This window comes from Sturnus vulgaris, chromosome 3, assembly GCF_052056855.1.
Source record: "Sturnus vulgaris isolate bStuVul1 chromosome 3, bStuVul1.hap1, whole genome shotgun sequence".
NCBI classification, from domain to species: domain Eukaryota; kingdom Metazoa; phylum Chordata; class Aves; order Passeriformes; family Sturnidae; genus Sturnus; species Sturnus vulgaris.
The window spans coordinates 65,453,379-65,475,100 of NC_142245.1; the positions used below are offsets into that span (position 1 = coordinate 65,453,379).

General features: G+C 36.1%; 1 protein-coding gene across 5 annotated transcripts in view; it reads left to right on the plus strand.

Annotated features, from left to right (window-relative positions):
* TBC1D32 (TBC1 domain family member 32) overlaps window positions 1-7,392 on the plus strand; it is a 74,118-nt gene extending 66,726 nt beyond the window's left edge. For 3 of the 5 annotated variants that reach the window (XM_014876716.2, XM_088161869.1, XM_088161867.1), the window contains 4 exons: window positions 696-850; window positions 2,288-2,428; window positions 4,229-4,417; window positions 6,687-7,392. In XM_014876716.2, coding sequence (XP_014732202.2) covers window positions 696-850; window positions 2,288-2,428; window positions 4,229-4,417; window positions 6,687-6,806 — 605 coding nt within the window. In that variant the 3' untranslated portion in view covers window positions 6,807-7,392. The remainder of the gene's footprint in view (window positions 1-695; window positions 851-2,287; window positions 2,429-4,228; window positions 4,418-6,686) is intronic. The other 2 variants (XM_088161871.1, XM_088161870.1) reach the window with 1 other exon arrangement.
* The last annotated feature ends 14,330 nt before the right edge of the window (window positions 7,393-21,722 follow it).

Sequence of the window (21,722 nt, forward strand, 5' to 3'; positions counted from 1 at the left end):
GTTCACCTTTTGTTCTCATACTTTGTTAGAAGTGCAAATCTCATTCACATTTATCATCAACTGTTTTGGAGTGAGATCACATCTTTGAGTGTGATAAGGAGCCTGCATTAATGCCCCTTTGAACATTAATGAGTATTTGTGGTACTCCCACAATACCAACACTGTTAATGATACTGTCCATGTAGTGATAAGTGTGATAAGTAGATCCAGTCTGATCAACAGGAGTGGCTAGACTTTTGGTTCTTTTGGATCAACTCTGAAACTTCCTGTAAAAAAAAAAAATAAAACAGATAACAGCTTTTCAACAAGCTTTGCTACGTTCTTTTCTGTTAGATTTGCATACCACTATTAAATTATACTTCAGATGTATTATTCGGAATGTGCCGAATCTCATTTTTAAGACTTTTCTTTTACGATTTTTTTTTTCAGTAATTGTAACTCTTGTTTTGCTCCTCCACTATTCTCTCTTTTTGCGCTTTATAAGCATACTTGTTTTGGTGCAGGTTGTTTTGCATTTACTTGCTTTTTGTTTACTTTTACTGCCTTCTGTGCAGCTCTGTTCTCCTTGGCCATGTCTAACAAGCCAGCTCCTGGCTCCGTGTGTGTGAGCCTGAGAAGGAGAGCTGTGGTTGCTGAAGGAGAATAGGAGAGAGAGAAGGAAACCTCTGCCCAAGTTCCTTAACCTTCCCATTCAGGCTGCTTGCAGAAGCACTATGCTGGTTATGACTGGTTTGCATCTTCCATCTTCCTCATAATGTCTGGGGACAGGGAGAGGACACTGACGTTTCTTCAGCAATTTTCACGTCTTCTTGTTTCAGCATTTCTCTGGCTACCAAGACTGCATTTATCCGTAAGAATTTGTAACCTGTTTCTTTCTGAAAGGCTTCTTCGAAAGTTTACAAATGAGACTTTATTAATCGTATTCATCTCCTTAGTTGGGGTTATTTCTTGGGGTTTTTTGTTGTTGTTGGTTTTTTTTTGATTTTTTGTTTGTATCTTTCTTTTTTTCCTAGTGCAATATATTTTTCTCAAGGCCCGCTAGCTAAATACATGACCTTGAAAAATTCATGGAAAAATCTAGATCTGATATTTGCTTAAATATTTTTTTTAAAAGGAGAGAAGTAGCAGATGGACTGATAGTGAAGACAATGTTAATGAATTTGAGAACTAACAGTAAAACAAACTTTGTTAGTGGCATTAAATTCTGTGTGAAGGTTGTGATACTGCTGAATGACCTTTACAGAGCAAGTCCATCCATCTGGGTTTTTTTAGTGACAGTTTTGAAATTTACTTAATACATTTGAGTATATTTAGTAAATTTTAAAAATTATTACTGTACACATACTAGATGATTGATAATTTTAAATTGTCAGTATCCTGGATTGAGGTTGTAGTATAGGAAGCATAATTTCTATCTTGCATTATGGGTGTTCCCAGCTATTTAAAATAAAACCCCTTTGTCCATTGTAATGTTGTTTTGAATGTTTTGAACATAAACTCTAAACTGTAGTCTCTACCAGAGAACTCTGTAGTACAAGAAGCACAGATTAGATTCTGTACTTCTTCTACATGGCAACTTCTGTAGCAATACCAAGTGATCTGTCTTGTCACCAGAAGGGATAATGGTATCAGTCCATTCAGCACTGAGTCTGGCCTGAGGTTGTTCCAGCATAATGAAATTTGTGCTGAAATTTGCTCCATTATATGAGTGCTAAAAAACCACTGGTGCCAAGGATTCATTAACTGGAACTGGGCATTGATATCCAGAGCCTTCCGTAGTGATAAAACCTCTGCTCCTTTTGCTGCTCATAATAGAATTTCACTCACACCCTCCACACAGACTGCAAAGATATGTGCACACAAAAAACAACTTCAAATATAATGGAAGTTCTACTCCACCACAAAATGGAGGAAAAAAATACAGCAGAAATCATTCTTTTTCCTTCTGTTCTCCTGTTTAAAATAGAGCAACAGTTTCTCCATCCCTGTTTTGACAGTTAAAGCCTGTGTACAATAAGGAACTAGACTGCTAATGCACAACAACAATCAGGATATATTTATTAACACTTTTCTTTTTTTACCTACATGTTTTTCTTCATGGAAGTACAACCTATTTTGTTTATCCTGTTTCCTGTCTCTAAAATAATCAGAATTACTTATCTTACATATAAAAGTGTATGTTTTTATATATTGTTCTCAGCAAGGCATTAAAAAACAACACATTTCTGTAGTCTTTAATCCTACTCCTCAATTCATTGTTGATGATGTTGTTGTTGTTGTTAACCAGGTACACCTGCCTGTTACAACAGTGGAATATGGCATCCATCCAGTCTATTTTTGCAGTGCTCACCATGTTGAAATGTTGCTGAAAGCAGAGTTGCCCCTTGTCTGTTCAGCCTTCCACATGTCTGGTTTCACTCCATCCCAGGTAACTGATCAAAGTGTATTAAAGTATCATCAACCTGTCCATTTAACTCTACAAAATCAAGGACACTGGTGAACTACTGGCAGTTTTTTCTAAGTGGCATTGTGTGGGGGTTATAAAACTGAGGGTAAGAGATAAGAACACATAGTGACTCAGAGCATCTAAAAATAGAAAGTAAGTGACTCATAAAATAATACCAGTGTACTGGAGCTGATGACCTTTTATTACATGTTCATACAGAAAAATTATACAAATAATATATACTAAATCCTCAGATTTAGCATTTAAACAGAATATCTTACTCCCTGGATCAATTATCTAGATTTTCCATCGGAGAGAAATGGGTAATTTGCAGTACTTATACTGGGAAGCAGTTCCTGTGATATCAGAAAAAAATTAATTTTGTATGCGCTACTATAACTATTACAATCAGGTAAAACACACTTCTTTCATATTAAAGAGGTGTTACAACAGAAGAATAATTATCTATAACACCAGCTTTCATTTTGCTACTTACAACAATTTTTAGTAGAATGGGAAGCTATGGATGAAGCATTGTAAAGATTGCAATCATGATGAAGGGTAAAGAGCTCCATGCAATTAGATTGTCCATGCAAAGGACGTCTTGCCAAAGTGAGAAAGCATATTGCTGTGCCAAGGCAAGAAAAATACTTTTTCATTTTATGCCTTCAAAATTCCTTTTTGCTAAAAGATTTGCAGCTAAAGAGACTTATTAATGGGGGCAGATGCCAGTGTGGTACAAACATTGCTTAAAGTAGTCAGATAGGGGTTTGGTTTTTGGGGAGAGAAGAGTAGCAGATGAAGGAATTTATCTCAGCATAGTAATAAGCTGCTTGTAATGAGGTTCCTGTTTTGGGATGAGGAAAACACATGGGGACAGTCACTCCTTCAGCTATTCTTGTGCAAGTTACATTATTGTCTTTTTTTAATTGTGTGCACTCAGTAATAGACTAGATTCTGTTCTAAACTGTTAGCAAGGATATTTTCATTCATGTAATGACTTACTGAAAGGCAACTTATAGGTGCCACTGTATCTTCTGTGTGATTTTGCAGTTCTACTGCAGTATTAAAAACAAACTCTGACCTGTGGAAACAGTTCTGATGTATTTAAGTGTTTGTGTGCTTCAATAAGTACCTCAAAACAGATTTACTGCCAGACTATGGTTCTTGTCATCTAATTAGAATCATGGTAATTCCGCTGCATATTTTTAAACACTTTAAGGAATGATTAGCAGAAGATTTGTGGTCTACAACCAAATGAAATGTGCATTATATCTCTTAATGCATTGCAATTTAGAGCAGGACTAAGGAGTCACTGTGTTCATACTCACTTCATTAAATGGAAACATGTCCTAGGGAGGGCATAATATTCATTTATAATGCATAGAACTACTTTAATTGAAAGGAAGACCCACACTGAACATGCCGTCATCACTGTCATTACCCTTTAGGCCACATTTAAAACAAAACCTTGAAAAAAATAACTGTTGCTTTCATTGGACTTAGAAGCTCAACCTGAGGAGGTGCCAGAATATACTCGAACAAGTGAGATGCATGGATACAGTGTTAGGTTTAGTCACCAAATTCACTAGGAGTCTATTCAGAGGCTGTGCATTAAAAAATGGTGAATCTTGGCTTCTTTTGTACTTTATCCTTTTTATTTTCACAACTGGGGTAGTGTTATAGGGAAAAGGTTCTGTAGTATAGAAAAGAGATAAAGCTGAACAATTATGACTGAATCTATAGAATTATTTAATTATATATAATTTCATTCTCATCTAGATCTGTCTGCAATGGATAACTCAGTGTTTCTGGAATTACATGGACTGGAGTGAGATCTGTCATTACATTGCCATATGTATTTTCCTTGGTCCTGATTATCAAATATATATGTGTATTTCTGTGTTCAGACACCTACAGCAAGACATCCTGAAGCATACAGAAGCCCGAGATCTTCAGGTTTTTCTGAAAGTAAGGGTTTCTTAATTTTTCAACTGCTGAGGAGAAGTGAAGCTCTGAATACTGAGGATATATATATTACTTAATCTGAAATTCTTACTAATTTCACTCAGTCATTTTAAATGAGTGAAATAATAATTTAATTTTATTTGTTATCTGGCAGGAAATCGTGTATCATGTATTTTCCAGAAAATAGCTTTCCTGCATTTTGTACTGAGAAATTTCCTTCATGAGCAAAGAAAATAAGCACATTAAGTCATGAGAGCATTTGATTCAGTTCTCTGTATGTGTATTCAATCTCACTGAATGAGATGCTATCCAGAAAGGTGGGTTTGCACAGTGGTCTCTTGCTGAAGCTTGTAGAGATGTGGCGCAAAGCTGAGTAAGCTGGTAGTTTGAAGAAATGCCAATTATTATACAACCAGCCTTGCAATTTCATATTATTTCCCAATTATAAATTATGTTTGGGTTTTTTGCAGGGTAGTACATAGCTATAGCTGCAGTCATAAATAGATGCAGTATCTTACTCTTCTTCACAAGGACATTTTTCTTTATTTCTCTAGTCTTTTCATCTGTCAAAAAATTTTTGACAAATAGATATCTGCATCTCAGTCTGTCCTAAGTATAATAGTTTTCTGACTGGTTTACATCCAACTTAGATATTCTTAAATATGGAAAAATATCTCAGCCCCATCATCTTCCTTGAAAATGTTTGGTACACAGTCTAATGAATGTGTTGTATTGTTTTCTCTGGTTTAAGACATGTCTTAAAAACTGTATCTTGGTGGCATTATTGGATAGAATATGTAAAATAGAGAAGAGAGAATTTCTACGTTGCCACATGCAGTATAAACAGGCTAAAGATTTGGCATGTTACTGTTAAATTAACGGGAAAAGAATGTAAATTAATGCAGTACTGTAATATCTGCAATTTATTGAGTGACCACTGAAGAAAAAAAGGAGCATACTTAACTTTTACTCCTGCTATTGATAAGTCTTAATTAATTGAAACTAAAACAAATTGAACTGCAGAATGGTTTGAGTTGGAAGGAACCTTAAACATTATCTAGTTCCAATCCATCTTCCACTGCACCATTGAACCTGGCCTTCAACCCTTCCAGTGTTCCACAACTTCTTTTCAATACCTCACCATCCTCACAGTAAAGCTCTTCCTCATAGCTAACCTAAACCTACCCTCTTTGAGTTTGAAGCCCTTCCCCATTGTTCTGTTGATACATGCCATTTTAGTTCCATTTAGTGTGTGAATAGAATAGAATAGAATAGAATAGAATAGAATAATATTTTTATATAAATTTATATTCCACCATAGTCAGCCTTCTCACAATGCATGAGGAGCAGCTTGGAAGGTAAAATCTTACTTTTGCTTTGCTTCTGTGTAGAGGAAAAGAAATATAAAGACTATTTGAATTCCTGTTCAGATGCTGAAATGCAGTTTTCCAAGCCTGAGTAGATGTTCTCAGGAGAATTCTGCTTAGCAGAGATTCACAGTTAATGTGCCAGAGGTACAGCATATATCCACAGAGGCTGGCTCCAGAGAGATTTTTGCAGCACATGCTGCCAACAGTGGTAATACTGATTAGTAGATGATGAGCACACAACAACAACAAATTAACCCTTTTTACCTAACTCTTCTTCAGGATCCTGTGTTCTGTGATGCATCTTCCTTATCCCTCCAATATAGTAACCATGAGAAGAACATTATCTGTTCATTTCCTGAGGGCATTGTTTTTTACTCTGTGTTTTGGAATTAGTAAGAATTATTCACTTGAAGTGGTGAAGAACAGTTGATTCTGTTTTTATTTAAGCACTTCTTAAAGGTCTTCTTTTATCATTGATTTAAAAATATGCATCTACTGTTTTTCTTTAGAGTCTAGCTAGATATAAAAGTAACATTTATAAACTTATGCCGTGTGCTGGTGTAAAACCTTCTTTCAAAAAATATTTTAATACCTGGTTTTCCCTTTTTTAAGCTTACTTTTCTTTTCTTAAAAATCTTCAATGAAATATTCTTCAAAAATGAGGTAAACAATGTCCTCATTAAATAAAATTCTCTGATACCAAGTGTGTAATTAGAAAAGAAACTGTCTGGAAACAGACATTGCCAAATCTGTATTTCTAAATAAAACATAAAATCTATTTTAAACAGGCAGGCTCTGGCAATCAGAACAAAATGAGCTATCTTTAGAAGCTTGGAATTCATTAAATTTGAGTTGTACATTTTTTTATAGCTAAATACTGCTTTCTATGTGTATTTGTGCAGGAGGAAGCACTGCATGGATTTCGAGTGAGTGATTATTTAGACTACATGGAAAGCTTGGAGGAGATCTACAGACCGATGCTGCTGAAAGACATGAGGACCATAAGAGCAGAGAATGCATAGATGAAGCAAACAAGCACTTTATTTTACAGTTTTGATTACATCCTTTAAAAGGATGATGATTGATTTATTGATTGATACATCAGTCACCTAAAATGAGCCAGGCTGTTGAAATGTACATACTGTAAAATACATAAGAAGGGTTTTCGGAATATAGTTTTTCAATAAGACATAACCTACTTTTGATAACCAGACTTTCCCAGGCAGGTTATGTGCACAGCCTCATTTTCAGTTAGCAGAAGGCAGCTTCAGAAGCCACCTGTAGGATGCTGAAGTGTCTTCCTTATAAAGCCTTGAACCTGTTCTCATTCTCTCTTTGTCATCTCCTTGTAACATCATCCTAAAGCCTTACTCGGGTCTGACAAAGGGATTTTTTTTTTTTTTTTAATTTAGAAACAACTGCTATTGTGTATTCATGTGCATGAAAAGTCAGCAAATGAAAAAAAAAATTCTCAGTTGCAACTTTGTGGATAATGTTGAGAAAACGGGATGTTTGAATACGTGCAATGTAAAAAGACTTGATATTACTGTCTTTGAAAAATAATAATTTTATGTAATAAAGCATTAATAGCCTTTGTGCTGAATGAAATTAGAATCTTTGAAAATTATTACTTGGCTAAAGAAAAAGGAAAAATGCTATGTTTTTTCAATACATGCAATAACGTCAATCTCAAAATCTCAAAATATGTTTATTAGAAATTAATGATCTAGTAAGTATTTTGGAATTCCAGTGGAAACCGCAAATGTTGAATTTAGATTTAGCCAATATTGTTACCACATTCCTGGGAGACAAACTAAACATTACTACAAAGTTCCTGAAAAATAACTTTGCTAGATAAAATGGATATATATATACATGAATTGAGTACATACTCAAATTCAAATTATAAAACACATTAGAACCTCCAATGAAATTTCTGAAATTATATGCAACCTAAGAGTGAACATTGACAAAGGTTTTGCCACTAACTTCTTCTTTCCTGACTGTGCACTTCATAAGTTCACAAGTTAACCTTTATTCCTGCCTAGCAAAGACATGTTTTAAATATTTTTGCACTTTTGTGAACTGTGTTAGCTCACCTACACGAATAAAAGAGGCTGGCAAGTATGAGGAAGGAATTACGACACGAACTGATAGAACCAAGTGTTTGCCTGACACTGAGGCCAGTGGATGTTATGATTCACATGTTATCTGTTCATTTAACCTTAATAGCAGTTTCTCTTTACTTGAATAACCTTATTTTGGCATATATCTCAAACCAAGAAATAACAAATAACAAACACCCAGGTGGTGAATAACACTTGAACACTAATATATACATGTTTCTAGACAGACCATGGTTGATTAAATATCCATTATGAAGTAAGGCATCAGTTCCTTTAGCAGCAGCAGAAATTTTTCAGGAAAATAGGCCCTTGTGATAGGCATATGAGTAACCCAGGGACTCTTGCCATATAAATAGCTGTCATTTTGTATTCCTTGTCCCCCAACAAAGAAGAGAAAGGTATTGCAGAGCTGACCCTTAATATTAACAATTTTCATCACTATTGCATCAAATTAATTCAAAGAGACCCTGTACACAATAACCAGAAAGAAAACTCAAATACAAATAGTAGAAAGCAAACAGCCTGACTACTAAGCAGTGCTACTGATAAAAGCAATTTTTGCATTGCTTGCAGCAATTCAATCAAGTGCAGTTTTCCCATCTGCAAAACAGGTACATTTTCATACAGTCCATATATGGTGAGATGATGAATTAGAGAACATCCATAAAACAGTGCATGAAAAGCTTTTTTAATGTAAATTCTAAATCTTAATACCTGGTAATAATTTAAAAGTCCGTTGTGCCCTATGAGAGAAACAGGACATTGACACCTATTACAAGTAGAGTGAAATAAAGCTTGAAGTGATGGGGAAACCAGTGGCATCTTCTCTAGATCAACGACAGTCTGAAAACAAATGACCATTTTAGCAATAGATACCTGAAGACATTCTCACATACTATATTACCTCCAGTCTGAAGACTCAACCAGCTTTTCTGGTTTATATATAAATTTCTCCATTCAGCTCCTTATTTTCTTTTAGGGAGCTATTCTACTGAGATGTAGACAGTTTCTATCTCAAAATCTATTTGTGTTTTTCTGGTTTCCTCTTCCAGCTGCTTCTTCCTTGCTTTCCATCATAATTGTATTTACTTTTGTCAGGCTTTTTCTATCTGTTATTTTCATCTTTCTCATTGTTCCCAATCCCCCGTGACAGCACAGGCACTAAAGGATAAGAAGTATTTCCTTCCTTGTACCTAAAATATATAACTAAACTTGATTTAAAATTAACATAGTGGTGCAACACTCCCAAAACAAGACACTAAATAAATCCCCAGCTTGGAAAAACTGAGAAGCCAGTTGTAGGAAGACATGATCCTCCCAAATATGCTGTCAGCAGTCCTGACCCAGGCTCCTACTAGAGGCAACTGAGCCTTGCTGCTTCTACCTGTCTGTCATATCCCCTTGACCATCAGCTGGGATGCCATGCTGGATAGAAACATCTGTGTTATTTCTAAAATATGCACAGTTTCCAAAATACCTCCTTTAGTCTCTGCAGCATGAGTCAGCCTTTTGGGATAAAAACCAGTAATATTCAAAAATAATTTTCACCTCTTCATGTCTGCCCAGTTGGCTTTTGTCAAATTATTTTATTTTAGGAAACTTTGAATACCTTTCTAAAAAAAATTCAATTTTTTTTTTTAATTACAGTTCTACGGGTGGAAATAGTTTCTCCATTACCATATAAAGTGTTCATTCCACAAGAGAAGTACTGACAGTGAAAGCAGCTAGAAACTTTAAAACAAATATTTTAGATGTGGTAGAAAAAAAATAGATCAATGGTAAATCATGCAAAACTCTGGGTTTGATTGTTTAAATATGTCCAGCTCAATCAGTGGGACAAGAGGTTAAAAGTGTCAGCTTTTCTAAACCATTTTGTGTTGTTGTCAAGTACTTTTTAGCTAATCCATAGCAATTGTCCATAGATTCAAGAATAGATGGTAATTTCAGCGTATATTTTCCCTTTCAAATGATAATATCTACCTATATATCAAACTGGACTAGAACTGAAGATAAAATTTTACCTAGTTTGAGCAGATAAAAATTAAAAACTTGTTTGCAATGTAACAGTGTATTTATGCCAGGAGAAGTAACTATCATTTATTTCCCCTTTGGAGAGCTGCAGTGTTTGTAGTGTTTCTGTAAATCTATGGACTATATTTATGACACTTCTTCTGGCATTTTGTTTATTAACTGATCATACATAAGTAGTCAGAGATATGACTCTTCCAAAATAGATTACTCAAGGTAGTTTCCAGTAATTTAAAATGTCATTTCCATATACACAGATCTTGCCCTTTTAAAGTTCATTTTTATTCAACATCTAAGCTAAGGGAGAACAATTCTTTACATTTCAGATCGTGAACAAGGTACCAGTTTTATTACTTCACCTAGCAAGAATTGATTCAAAAATTTTGTATGGTCAGCAGTGTATCCGGGCAAAAACATCTTCCCTGTTTCTCTGATACCAAAACGCCAGTAAATTAAAAAATCCCCACAGCTCCAGAGCATAATGTTGTTTGTTCCATCACAAAAAACAAAAGGCCTTAAAGCATAATATACAGAGCAGTGGTGCATAGGGAGGTTTCAACATGGTTTGAAAAATTAGTTTAGATGGTATTAAATCAGGAACTGACACCTGACTAATACTTCATAAGGTCAGTTTCCTGCTCAGAAATAGAACAAGACAAGGAGAATACATGAAATTCACTTAAAATTATGAATGAGGAAAGCAGCCTGTTTGGGAGTAGGTTTTTAAGGAAACAAACACCACAGGAATAAAAACTCCAAGGGAAATTAACCGTTTACAAGAAATTAGTGTTTACTCTCTCAGAAGATTTAATCTGCTCTTGGTATTTTCTCTGCTCTAACTGAAAGCCTATCTTGGAATCAGATTCATCCATGTTGTGGGAATTAACTCCTTTAAAATTTGACTCACCTTTTAAAATGTTGCTTTAGTTTTAAAACAGACATTCACAAGTGCAACCATCCAATTAAACTTCCCTCTCAAAATTTTTGATGGCTTAGATATGGTATATTTTTTGCGTTATCTAGGCTATCTACTGCCACACAATTTTCACTTAGGAGGCAATTTACAAGTGATTTTTTTTCAGATCAACCTTTTCTTGATTTTTAAAACCCACTGTTGTGAGCAATGCTATAATGTGTATACTGTCACAATTTCTGTCATGGATTTTCTAGGTAAAGATTTCTTCTCCAGAAGAGCTTATTCCCCATGTTGATTCAGGATGGTGTTTGGTTATAATGCCCTTTTTCCTCTAGCTATAAATCAACAGAGAAAAGCATCCTGTTAGAAAATAGGATACCAAAGTTTGGAACAAATAAAATTTTGGCAAGGATTTCCTTCTGAGGGAAACTGTAGACCCATGAAGCCAGTTAGACCATCTGTCTAAATCACTTTGGAGTCATTCAGATATTTGTAGGAAATTAATTTTGTATAGAACCTGGAAGTGAAAGGAAGCTATGGTCTCTAGATATCCCAACCCTTTCAGACTCCCATGAAAATTAAATTTGATGAATTTTCAGCCAAGTCACTTGGAGGCATGCAACTTTGTCCCTTAGAGAAACTAATTTTATATCCTGAATAATTGCCTTGACCTTCAACATGCAGTAGACTTGAAGCTTCCAAAACATCCTGAACTGAAGGAGTGGGAGCATATCAGTGTAGTGCTTAACAACTATTGTTTTGTTTTTAGCCTGCAACACTGCTGCAGCTATCACTGGCTATTCTTAGTGCCAGCTGTTTCACACAGCTATGGACAACATCATGCAATACTAACACACTATGCTGAGGAAAAAAGGGATATCTTCCACCCTGAATCAGCTAGCTCATCCTCTGTGGTGAATAATAACGGGACAAAATTCTCAACAGAATTTTGACAACAGATTTCATCAAATATTTTCCAAAAGCACAGTGACTCTTTTCAGAGTGGCAAATCATTTTAAATGTCTCTTATGAAAAAAGTAGTCCCCCTCTCCACCAGCACTGCCCTCCAGAATGACAAGGAATTATTTAAAATGTAATACTCATTACAGAAAAAGGGTAATGAAGAACTCCTGGAATGTGCTGTTTCGAGCAGCTAAAACAACTTAACAAGCTGCTACCTTCTGTATTCCCTGTCTCTGTGATACTCTCACTGCTTCTTAACAGATCCTTCCACTAGCTGGTTTATATAATTAAAGCAGCATAAGCAGATCATCTTATTTTGTGAGGGTTGTTTTCTAGATACTAAGGCTGGTGTGAGAGCCCCATCTGAGTTTCAAGGTGAACCTGTAACATGACTAATAGTGTGCACATGGAAAAATGTCTCCTTCGCTTGTGTCACAAGCACTTAAGCTGTCATTTGTTACATTAGAGAAGATGAAAGTGTCAAAATCCCAAAGTAAGAATAGTTTGTTTCCCCCATCATGAACTTATTTCTACTGTAAATTTCAGCCACTGAAGTTTGAAAGATTTAAAGAAATACATTAACATTCCTTATGGTACATAATGGTCTGGATTGTGAGCAGCCAGTTTGACTTGACTTTGAAGAGCAGAGGGGGTAAATGTCAGAACTGATCTTCCAAATGACCCTTTCAGAAGATAAAAATGGGCAATAAACTAGAAACATGACAGCAAACCCAAATGTTATCTCTGAGTCTAACTAAGAAAACAAACTCAGCACCTAAAACAAAAGTTTTCCTTTGGGAAAAGCCCTGCTAAGACCCACAGCAGATCTTCTTTGGCACATAGCTTTTATTTCAGATTGCTGATTGATCTGTCCTTTTCCTCCACTGTCTACCACACCTGCCAGTGTCTATCCCTAAGGACCATGTCACTCACACATTTTTAATAAACAACAGTGGAGTTACAAGACAATTGCATTAGTAGAAGATAACAAACTCATCTTAGGAGTACTTAGGGGTACAAACTCTAAAGGGGTACTTGAACCATTACTTGCAAATTCCAGGTTGATGACAATACAGTCAATCTAAATTGATTTTGGACTCTCACAATGTGGTTTTGGATCAGCCAAGTTTAGCTTTTCTCTAGCCTCTCTGACACTAGCCACAGCCTCTTCACACAAGGGTTTGTTCAACTTGCTACTCTTTAAAAGTTGTCACAGGTCCTAGCAGAAGTCTGTCTGGAACCTTGTCATAAATTGAATACTCTGAGTGTTACTTAAAAGTATGAGCAGTATGGAGAACTCCACATATATATCTTCAAATGTCTTTTTCCAGGAAAGAGTTGTGCTTACTTCCTCATTCCACATCCCTCCTTATGGACAATGGCATGCAAATCAAGTTCTGCGTGCTGCAGATCCACAGCTGTAGAACATGGAGAAGAATGCTTGGTCCCTCTCCACCTTAGCTCATGCAAGATCTTCAGGAAAGAGCCTTCTCCTCAGTATTTGTACCAGCAATTTCTGATGCAATTTCCAAAAATGTCAGGACATGGTACAGAATGCATGAAGAATTCCTTGAAATACAGTAACAATCTCATGGTTTGTGTTCATGAAAAAGTCATTCACAAAAAGAATGTGCTGCTCACAAAGACCAAGGGACTTAACTGCGCTTTATCACTGTAGCAAAACATTCAACTCTGCCATGTAGTAAAGGCCAATGTTGACACATTTTTGTTTTATTTAATCCTGATGACAATTACACTAAGATATTATTTGCAAATTCTACCACAAAAGTTTAATCTGTGAATAGATAAAGCAATGCTAACACTTACTAAATCTTTTTCACAAAAAAAGGTAAATTAAGCAATTTAAGCTAGATGTGGTGGGTAAATTAATATGTAGCTTTAGACATATTTAATATGTCTGAAGAAATTAAAGCTTTGTATGTTCTGCTTCCAAATAAAATTTTAGTTTTGTAAGCTCAGTGCACAAGGCAAAGCACTCAGTTTGAAACTATAGCTTGGAACAGTAAATGCTTTTCTCTCTTGGCCTCAAACTAACATTATACTAAGATACATCATTACCTATACAAAGAACAGAATTGGAATTTCTTTTAGAAATATCTTTTATTAACTCCAAAGCAACTGACCTAATAAGATCCCAGTTTTTGTTCTGATGGAGCTGAATGTTAGGAAAGTTTTCAGCTGGGTGTCGATATGTAGAGTGAGAGCTCATAAATTTCAGCAGAACTTTGAGCAAACATACTTTGATCATTTGTGAGGTGACATTGCAGTTTGATAGATTGCAATTATTATCAGTTAAAAGTTCAATTCTTTCCACAAAGTAATCAGCCAACAAAGATTAGCTCATTATGCAAATGCAGGCAAGTGAACACTGTGTGCACAGTGGTGTAGCAAAGAAGCTGCACTGGCAGCAAGCTACTTAAGGTACAGAGAGAAACCAGAGCTTAAAACAGTAAATGTAATAATAAAAAACAATTTGAAGGAGCGTAAAGATTAGGTCTGAGACTAAGAAATTAGAAAAGAAATAACTATCAAATTAGTATGCCAGCATGGAGCTGGAAAGCAAAGCTGTTCATAAAATAATCAGAGCACAACAGAGACCATCTGAATTTAAAATTGCGGTTTCAATGGATATGAAAGCATCATCTGCCTGCAACAACAATCAGCCCCTAGGGGTACATGAGCTCTTACCCTACTGTAGGATGGTGTTTTCTGTGCAATGCCTTGCTATGTTTACACAACCAAAAATTTCTTGACAGAACTTTTTTTTTTTAATAGCACCAGTGTATTGACCTGAGGTAGCTCTTTTGAAACATCTTACAGTGAAAGTTTTCTATAAACACATGGACAATATTTGGAAAACTCTCCTTGCCTTACCCAAGATCAAGCTCTTCCTACCCTCCCGGTCTGGCTGTTCTGAACTGAAAGTGGTAGCAACTATACCAAGAGCAAACTTTCAGTCAAGAGTGATCAACTTTGAAGTAGCATGTCTTTTCCCATCTCCATGTCAGCCTAGACAGTTCAAATCTCACTGAAAAACTGCAAACTCTGAACAGTTTCTTATAAAATGGGAGTGCTCAAATAATTCCAGGTTTTTCAATCACACACACACAAAAAAAAATCTACTGGAAGTCCCAATTCTACATATTTGCTTAGATATAGTTATTCCAATAGCACTACAACAGATTCTTGGAAATTCTTGGAAAGTAGCTCAAAGAAACATACTTGTTTCCAAGTTTGGGGCACCACTCAACAGCTGGCATCCAATTCCTTGGGCAGGCATTAAAACTACCATATGTATTCAGATCCGTCTGAATGTACTGTTCATAACTGTTCATATCTTCAGAAGGATCAAAGCCTTTAAAAATGGTGTTTGGATGTTTCACTGCCAACCATGGGTGTGTGCCGTAAGAATTTATTCAGTTTTGCTTCACAGTATTTTGATCATTCAGTCAGTTCAAACATACATCACTGATACATTACCCTTCGGTATCTAGCTGCAAATTGTTCACTGCTTTGCAATGTGATCTTCTTCAGACTTTATCCACAAGCCACCAATAATCCATATCTCAACTGCTTTTTGCAAAGCAGGAAGCAATAATGGATTTTAATTAGCCACATACAGTATGAAAGCATGCATTCAGGAGACTGCTTTCTTTCTCACTCTCTTCCAATTGTGACTAACCACACATCATTCTGCAAAAGCTATTCATTTCTTTGTGAAGAGAGAATGCTCTTAAAGAGAATCTGTTCAGAAATGCAGCATTGCAGCACTTCACCTGGTCTAGGGAGATGAAAGGTACAAAAGCTTTTAAGGAGGAAAGGCTGCTCATCAAAGAGGAGCTCATACTGGAAAAAAAAAATAATGCCCTTCACTAACAAAAATGTAGGGATTAAACACATGCACAGTTTGATAGAAAACACATTCCTTACTGTTATGTTAGACTGAGTGAAACACGATTATTAGAACCTGATATAGATGAGAAGTTTGCAAAAGAGGAATGACAGAGGAATTACTGACAAAATATTTTGATATTTCAAACTTCCAAATAAACACCAAAAGTTAACTGGAGAAGGAAGAAGTGAAAGAAAAAAGCCAAAAAAAATCCTCAAACCACTACAAATAAATAAAAATGGGGCTAGGTAGTGATCTTTTGCTGATTATCTTGCTAGTACAACTTAGCATTTCAGTTCCATGCAGCTTTCTAATGCCAATAGGAGAAATGTATTTATAAGTTAAGATCTTGATGAAATTATGATACAGGCTGCATCCCATAACAGCAAAAGAATTAAGAGCCAGCTGCTGAAGAATATTTTGGTTAATCTACCTTTGTTCTGTTAAGATTCACTGCTGTTCTCTGATCTAACTCTGTAGACATTTCAGACTGTGAAACTTCAGGCAGGGAGATCTCCAAACCAAAAATCAAACTTTAAAATTTACACCTGGCTCTTCTATAATTCCTAGATCTATACAATATAATACCTAAATCTTGAGTATAATCTCAGCCTGCCTGCCTGTACACCAAAGAGGTCAGTAAAATAAATTTATACCAGCTATTACTGCTACGTGTATAACATTTCTAAAGAAACTGTAAGGATCTGTAATTTCACAACCCAAGGCCTCTGTATTTACTAGGAACATTTTTTCAGCTTCACCTCTTTTTCTGTACTGCTCATGCACATGACAGCAATCCTTATTTGTACTGCTTCAGTTTATCTCGAGTCCAGTTTGCCATGACACCAGAGCTGCAGCAGGTTCACAAACAGCTGTGGATTAAAGCAGCAGAGATTAATGAATTACAGGCCAGAGTTCTCCAACATAAGTTTTATAGCTAATGACCCACCCCAAATTATATCAGCACTTAGACAAACACTTATTTGTATATCATTTCTCCTCTTTCTCTTTCTGCTTTATCTCCAGGAGCCAGGCAGGAGCACACGGGGCCACAAGCTGTGTGATGCCCAGTTTGTCCATGGCTCCATGATGACAGGTACCACTTCCAACATGGGTTTAAGCCTGCTGAGTTCCCAGAAGGTCATTTGAAACACAGAAGTCTTTAGCTTTTTTTGATAAAATGTCTTTCTGAACCTTTGCTAAAAACTGAGCTTGGTATTTTGCATTCAAAGCTAATATTCTAAAAATTGGAAGAGCAACAGGGCAGGTGCTCCAGCAGCCTGGTGTGGGAACCACACCAAGAACAAATCAGTAAGAATACTTTGGCCATCTTTTCCACGTGTCTGGATAAATTATTGCTACAGTTTCTTCCTTCATTTTTCCCTCCACTCTTCTACAACATATGATAAAAATTCTTATTTTCTTCCTTGTTTTTGTTTGTTTGTTTGTTTGTTTTGTTTTGTTTTTTGTGTTCCTGTGGATATCCCTTTTGTGCCAGAGTGAAACAGTGGCAACTTGATGGTCTGGCAGCTGGCCAATGTCAACCTCTCACAATCTGGTTTCTTTTGATATTGTTATTCTGTTTTCTGCACTTTAAGGGAAAGCAAATATATTGTCTCCAATTTTTACAGCTTCAACTATTTCTTGTATTTTCCACATTTTTGTAACACTGGAGTAAATAATGTAACTCTTTTGGTCCTGTTGCCTTTTTTTTTTTTTTTAAACATTCCCATCCTTTCAGATATTACTTTCCCAGTATACCAATGAATGGTGTCATGCAACTTTCACCATTTTCACAGCATCAACAATAGCCAAGTTCAGCTTAAGGCAATTTGAGAATTCAGCTGTGGAAAATCTCATTTATTCTAACCCACTTGAAAGGATAAACCAAATCGTAATATGCGTGATACACTGAACAGATAGTAGGATTTGCTACAGTGGCTGTATTAAGAGGGCATTATTTCCAAATGCAGAGAGAAAAATATGTCTCTGACAGTGAATACAAACTGAAATTTTGAAGCCCTTCCCAAAGTCCTGTTGCATTCATGTTTAATATCCAGTTTTCAAAGGCATATAACCAAAGAAATTGATCAAAACATAATCAAACAAACCTTAACCAAATACCTGAGTAGAATTTTCTTTAGTGATGATACTTGTGTGTACATCAGAGGATATCACAGTGATCAATTCTGCATGTTCTTTTCTGAAGTATAGAAACAGTTAACTCTGATTTGCCTTGCAGACTTGCAAAAACAATCCAAAGACACCTGCATAATAAGTTATAGTCAATTTTCACAGGCTGATGCACAATTCTATTTATGATTAAGCCACCTGAACCCTGCATACACTACTTGGCAAAAGAATTAACAGAAATTCGCTGATTTTTCTTACCACTTTTCTCAATATACAGATTCTTCTAGCAGAAGATTCTTGGTTTTAACACTGTTCAGGATACACACCTCAGTTCCACTATGACCTCTTCAGTGAGCACTGGTAAGCCAAACAATATTTCTTATTATACACCAAAACGAGTTTCTCTCCAGGTTGCATCCAGACTGATCAACAACTACTCGTTTGTGCTTATGGTCATAAGGTCCCTCATGGTCTTGTGCTTAAACTGTCAAGACTTTTGTTACCATCTCAGGATTGTCATTTGACTGCCTTAATGGTTCTAAATTATCTTTGCCCTTTTGAGGTGCAAACTCAACAGACCTTATTTCTGACTGGTACATACATTTATTACAAGGCACCTGAAAATTTGTTCTTTATAGGCATGTTTCACTAACAGCATTTATCAGTACAAAGCATCCATTTATTATCCTTTATTATCCTAAAATTATCCTTTTTGCCATGAAAAAATATAGATTCCCAAAGAAAAAAACTTTCCCAGCCCATGAACAGTTAATGACTTTGAGCAACATTTGATGTTCCTGACCAAGAAAATACTTGGAAAGATGTGCCATTGTTATTTCTCTTTCACACAACACCCAGCAAAACACCCTGTCCTTTTCTTGAACCAAAAGGTTTTCAGGTTTTCAGCCTGTCCAGATGAGGGGAGGAGTTATAAAGAAGTTTTGGTGGGTACTTGGTATCCAGCTGGGTCAATGCAAACATACTGGTCTGGAAAAAAGAGAAGTATCTTACAAACCTTGTCACATTGTCACATAAAACAAATTATTCTGTTTTAAAGGTATTTTACTGGTGAAAACTCTTTTGTCTTAAGCAGAGCAATATTGGGTACACCATAGCAGACCTGAATGCTGTCTACAAACAGCACCAGGGGAGCCATTACCACTGGCCATTGCCAATGGCCAGTGATTGCAGTTCAGGAAGATTCTTTTCCTCTTGATGCATCATGCCACGTATTGAAATAAGACTGAGCAGAAGCAAATTGATCTATATGCTAGAATGGGGGGAATTTTAATGAAACTCCTTTTCCATCAGCAATATTCCCAGCAAATTTTCTCTTTTTCCATGGGTGTCACAGCAGTAGAAAAATTTCTCCAGTTATATTCTTTAATAGATAGGTTTTCTTTTAGACTTCATAAGTAGTGTACCGTCATCCATTAAGCAGTACATTTCTCCTTCCCCCTTGGAAAAAGAAAATTCAGACAGTTTAGATTCTTCCCTTTTAAATTCTTCTTTCCCTTCCCCACTGTCCCCACACAAAGAGTAAATGAGTGGGATGTACATCCTCTGGAACAGACCCTACCCAAGCTCATTACCCTTCCACCACCATCACCTGAGCCCTGACTGCAGGTTGGAGGCAAGTGAATGGGCACTGGTGCAAGGCTGAGGTGTATCAACCAGCCAGCTTTCATACTTTCAGTGCCTACTGCCAGAACTGAACTTTCAGTCACTTAAGAGTTCATTTTTAGTTCACACTGGTCTCTGATGAACTCAGGGTAATTTTCCCATCTGCAGTCTTGATAACACATTTCTTGTTCTTCCATCTTTATTTGTATGTAAAAGGGAAGATTTGGTGGCGTATCTTTCACATGCTCAGCAGTACTTGCTATGGGGATAGCACTGAGAAAATTACAAAAAGGGACAATTATCTTACTGTTATCACCTTGCTGTTTTAGCAGCATGCTAAGAGGTACACATGTAAAAAGATTATAGAGTGCATTACAAAGCTCTAACATTTAATTTTGCTTCAAAATATCCAAGCAATCTTTACTAATTGTGCTGAAGGTTACAAAAACTATATTGCTAAATTAACAATGTATTATTACCAACATTTTCCCACTTTTCCAAGAAAAGCAAAGCAGTTGTTCCAAAAGACTTAATTAAAGATACATTAAGCCAGAAGCATCAGAAGGAAATACTTGCACTATTAACAGTCCAGTTCCACTTTAATGGTACTGGCCTTAGCAGCAGGTCAGTAAGAAACTCAAATTTTTCATTACAAGGTAATAATAAAGAAACTCAGCCAATTATTCTATTCATTCCTTCCTTCCTTAGCACAATTTTATTTTGCTCTATTTGTATGTCACTATTCTTTCTGTCCTGCTATGCTATCTGCAGTGATTAGAATAGCTCTAATTCAGTCCTAAGCTCTGAACCAGAGCTTAACATGCCATACCTGCACCTACCTGGGGCAAGGTCAGCTCTGCCAGCAGTTGGATTTCTGAAGGTCCCAGATGGTTAGCTCATTCCAGGCTTTTTAATGTCATCCTACCTATGTTTTCTAACACACCATGATGTGACATAAAATGGTCCATTTTTTTCTGTGAGAATGCTTGTTAATCTAATAGCAGCTGTGAGAAAGAAGGGAGACTTTGTGAGCAGGTGTCAATTTTGTGTGTGCAGTGTGTCAGGAAAAACTGACATTTGGTTCTTGTTGTCAAGAATTGATCACTCTTCAACTCATAGAGAGTGACTCGGTGTCTGAGCCTCTTTGAGGTATTTAGGATCATCCTCTGGGCTCTCAGAAATATCAGAAACATAATCCCTTCTAAGGAAGTAACAGCCACCATCAGAAATTCATACTTTGAGAAAGGAGGGAAATATATGTCCATTTTGCCTGGCACTGCAGTCTTGAGCCATAGCTTTCTTTGATAGGCACTGAGACACTTCTTACAGAATGCCATTGCTGATGAATTGATGCAAAACTAACACAGACAGATAAAGAGGTAGATGAGGAAAACAAGGAACTGTTCATATTGCTTTCCCTGTAAGAACTGATACCATGTTTCTGGGACCATTCATTTACAAGATGTCACTTATTTACTGTCAACATAACTGACACTCATTTGATCACTCAACCCTCCTTATCCTCACTCAGAATCAAATTGGTATAGGAAGATTACATTTCTGTAAATAGAAGCTATGATTCATGATCAGTGTATGCAGAAATCATTACAATATAGGGACAAAGATATCAAAAATTTAAAAATTTTCCACTCTCCTCAATTCTAACAGAAGTTCGAAGGCAAAAATTCTATACATTTTTTTTGTATTTTAGGAAGAATGAGAAATCATAACTTTTTCATTATTGTTAAATTCTGATTTATTTTTTTAATAACAATGAGGCTTATTTATGGCTTCGTGTTTATCTCATTACAAGAGCTGATTCTATGCAAACTTATAAAAGACTCTCAGGCACTTAAAAATTTTTTACGAATCATCATTTAAGGATCCAACTTTCACAGCTGAGAAATTTCCTGACTTTTCAGCAATGCTCACATCACTCATGCAAAAGTGATATTCCACAGTAACACAAAAGGAGACTGTGGGTTTCAAATGTTAGGTTGCTGTACTCTTAAAAACTAGTCAGACATATAAATGGACCTAATGAAAAAAGGCCCCAGCCAATGCTTCTACCAAGAAACTGTGAAGATTTCTGCATACCTCATGTGATTCTGTAACTTTTTTGATCTCTAACTAAAGTATACAAAGCTGTTTCTCTTCCACATTTTATTACTTATTTCTGCATGCATTCCAACTTACAGTGTTGATCCCCTCACTATTCATTCAGCAGAGACTGGAG